Source organism: Miscanthus floridulus, chromosome 6, assembly GCF_019320115.1.
Source record: "Miscanthus floridulus cultivar M001 chromosome 6, ASM1932011v1, whole genome shotgun sequence".
In the NCBI taxonomy this organism is placed as follows: domain Eukaryota; kingdom Viridiplantae; phylum Streptophyta; class Magnoliopsida; order Poales; family Poaceae; genus Miscanthus; species Miscanthus floridulus.
The window spans coordinates 112,633,811-112,637,699 of NC_089585.1; the positions used below are offsets into that span (position 1 = coordinate 112,633,811).

A 3,889-nucleotide genomic window follows, 5' to 3' on the forward strand; every position below is an offset into this window, starting at 1 on the left:
TCAATTAACACAACAAGGCCTACCTTTATGTTGTCCGGGCACTTGACAAATGGGACATCCTTCGAGCGCTCTTGCTTGCTCACGATTCTGATTAGAGGAACATGGCATTCGGGACAGTCCAGTAGGGGTACTGCATCCTTCGAGTGCCAGCAGCGGTGGAGCTCGAGCTCATCCTTACCTACGGTCGAGTCGTCCCCTTGCGCCGTCACCTTGGCCTGCTACGTCGCCGTCGGGTGGTCGTCGCCGCCGCCGCCGAAGTCGCCGCCGGGAGCGCACGCTAGGGTTCTTGGCCGAGGAAAGAGACTGGGAGCACGCGAGAGAGAGAGGGGTTGAGACAGCGATGTTCACAGCGCCGTTTACATGAAGACGGCCGACGGACGAATACGGTCCGCCGTATGCCACGTGGATCTGCAAGCGGGCCCAAGTGTTCATCGGGCGTACACAATGGCAGATTTCGAAGTATCGTAAAATTATAATGGCACGCTTACGATGAGACGAATTGTAATGGTATATTTCCGGTCTCCAAGAATTGTAATGGCACCTTTAAAAAAAAAACCTTAATCATTCAATAGCCAAGAAGGGCACCACCACCAGTAGCAGCAGCCATGCCCGCTCGCGCTCGATGGCGACTACTCGCTCTGCCGCTTGCGCTCTTCCTCGTGGCCGGGTCGGCGCACGGCCTCGTGAAGCCGGAGGCCGCCGCGACGCCCAAGCCCCCGGTCCCCAAGGCCATCTCGGTGAGCTACTGAGCTGAAGCGAAATTCCCTCTCCTGCTGTGATTCGTCTGTCCTCCTCTAGATCCGATCCGATTGGGCAATGGATTGAACGCGATTCCCGCTGCGGCGCGCGCAGGACCTGAGGGACGCGATCGTGAAGGGGCTGGGGTTCCAGGCCGAGGGGCTCAAGGTGTCCGGATTCGACGTGCGGGACGCGCTGGTGGGACACGCGGTGGCGTACGAGTTCAACATCGAGGTCGGCAGGAAGGTCCTGCCGGTGCGCCTGCTGGAGGACGTCAGCCGGTGGGACTTCGTCGACCTCCCCATCTTCCGTTCGCAGGCCGACGCCGACGACACGGCGCTCGCCGAGATCAGGCGGGGCGGGAGGGGGAGCGTCGTCGAGCCTACCCTGCCGCCCTTCCAGCTCGCCGGGCCCATGGAGCTCTGGATCCAGGACGGCGACGACGTCAGGCTTGCCTTGCCGGTAAGAGCAGAAGTTCGTTTTTGCAAAAAGTTGGAAATTGATGAAAATGGGAGGGGAACACCTGAGCTGATAGAATTCGCATGCCGGGGGTGTGGATTGAGACCAAAATCCAGTAAGGCGTGTGGATTGACACCCAAATAATGAAATGTTTTCCTTTTTGTACAACGGTACAAGTGTGCGACTTGTATTGTTCTTGTTCTGGTTGGTTTTGAATTGTGAGTCTGTGTCTTCGGTATGTATCTGAGTTTCTGAGAGTCTAGTCTAGAGATTGAAATGGTGTGGTTGCCAAGGGTCAAGCGTGCTCGCCCAAAGGCATCAAAGTGCAAATTGGGATGATGTCAGGAGGTAGTGATAGAATAGGAACACTAAAAACATTAAGATCAGGAGGTTAAGCTAAATGTTTACTCACACTCGAGCATCAGAGGCAAACCAAAAGGCACGGCTGAAATTATCATCAAATTTGGAGTTGGGGCCGGTGGCATTACAAAAGATACTCTTTTTTTTTTGTCTCAAACTCGGACTAGCCTAGAATGAGGGGAGTACTTCTGTATGATGCAGCTGGAATCTTTAACTTTGGACTTCCTTCCCTGAAGATTTTAAGGTGCATTTTAAGCAGCAAATGGCAACTGGTGTTTTTGTGCAAAGTGTGACAAGAATGAACTGATAAATGTTTCAGTGTTTATATGCTCATATCTGTAGATATACTATTATGTTATCAGTTGCATATGTCTGACTTCCTTGCCAGTTCAATTGTGGTCTACCGGATTGCTCTAGTGGAATAAGGATCCTTTTCTTGGGTTACGGTTTTCATTGTACACTCCTGTACTTTACTGCTTGGCAGATATTCATGTGAGAAAGTATATTTTGATATTTACAAATCTGTTATGCTATAGATAGATTGGATAATTCTTACTATATAATATCATAATAGTTAACCTTTTTAGAAAAAAAAATGAATTTTATTCCAGTCTCTGCAAGAGTTTTGCACACAACCAATTCTTGTTGCAGTTCCAGCCTCTTGCTGTTTTTTTAGCTCCCAAAAAGCGAAACCAAACAAAGGGATAATTGATTAAACACTAAGGCTACAAGTTTGAAATACGAATTCCCTGCATACATTTTAAAATGGCAACCTCTGCTATGTGGGATTCGTGCAGGGGTATCTATTTAGTACATGCCATTGTTTAATTGAGTCAAAGAAACAAAAATATTGTAGAGCATATATTTATCTAATGATAAGTTGAGTTGAGTTACTCTCTTTATATATGTTTGACATATGAATTCTGTACACCTATTGCTTGAACATTCACCACAACCAAATCTAAATTTCGATGCTTGATTTCTCTGCAGCATGATGTGGACGCTGGTACCTTGAAGAAGGTTGTTCTGTCCGATGGTGCAGTCGTAACAGTGAAGGGTTCCAGAGCTGTGAGCCTCCGGTTGCCACTTGAACTACCACTTCCTCTCAACCGTACCACTTACAAGGGTCGCCTCTCGAGCCTACTATCCATTGCACAAGCCCTGCGTGGTGCAGCCCGGTCTAATCAGAAACCCCTGCTCTCACTTCGCATTGAGGGCCCAACCTCCTTGTCCTCGACTCCTTCCATGTCTCCCAAGGACAAGCTCAAGCTCAAACGGTTGGCCCCAGGCCAAGTGGAGCTCTCCTCACGGGCGGGGGCAATCCCTGCTATCGCTGACGATGAGGATGAACCACATAACTCTGGATTGTGGCCTCTTTTGTCTCTGAATGGATCAGATGGCAGTCTGCAGGGATTTGAGGAGCTCTTGGCCTCGGTACTTGGAAAGAAAGCAGGCGAGAAAGGTACCTTCAAGCTACTGAAGGCACGGGCCTCTGCTCAAACCTATGTCAAGATGGCATTCGCGGTGGAGAAGAAGCTTGCTGAAGGGGAGGTGAACTGGTCAAATATTCCGGAATGGAAGACGAAGCCCAAGAGGCTGAGAGCACACTATGAAGTCCTTGCTCGAGTGGAGGAGGGTCAAGCGATCCCTGAGAGGATCGCGCAGGTGCAGCCTTTCCAGGCCGACGAGGCCATGTCGGAGAGTGTGCTCACCGGCAATGTCACGAGGTCGAAGATGGAAATCGTCCATCCACCGCCGGTTTATTTCACTTTCTGAGGGAAGAGCTGGAGCCTGGAGGCTGTTTTGATGTTTTCTCTTCAGAGCTACTACACGTTGGGTGGTGGTTAGTTTACGGTGCCTCGTAGGTAACAAAGTCATACAAGCGGCAAGAGTTTGTTGCCTATATACTGACTGCTTTGACATGAATATTGGTGTTTTATGTGTACTGAAAGACTGGCAAGCCTTGTATATTATCCACTGGAATAATGAGCAATACAGAAAAAAAAGTTTTCATTACATTTTTGGATGGGAAAGAGCCGAGTTCTTAGTACTGAAAAACTGGCTAGCCTTGTCCTTGTATATCATCTGGAACTTGTTGGTTGAATTGTTCTGACAGTGATGCATTGTCGTTAAGATTTTCTTAAATCATACCGAGTTGTCTCGTGCGGTTGTGATTTGCCTAGAATCACTGGGGGTCTGTTTTTATCTTCTCTAAACTTTAGAACTCTAAAATTTTAGAGCACTTTAGCTCAGTTTTGAGGTCTACGAAGTTTTTTTTTCCTCTCATCTGGGTATAGCTGTAGCATCTGTTCGTACACACGCACGTCCATTC

At 48.7% G+C, this 3,889-nt stretch overlaps 1 protein-coding gene across 1 annotated transcript; it reads left to right on the forward strand.

Annotated features, from left to right (window-relative positions):
* The first annotated feature begins 564 nt into the window (after positions 1–564).
* LOC136459094 (protein TUNICAMYCIN INDUCED 1-like) lies at positions 565–3,573 on the forward strand. The gene is made up of 3 exons (XM_066458998.1): positions 565–737; positions 853–1,200; positions 2,548–3,573. The coding sequence occupies exons 1-3, from the start codon at positions 606–608 to the stop codon at positions 3,331–3,333; spliced, it is 1,266 nt and encodes a 421-aa protein (XP_066315095.1). The 5' UTR covers positions 565–605; the 3' UTR covers positions 3,334–3,573.
* Positions 3,574–3,889: the final 316 nt, after the last annotated feature.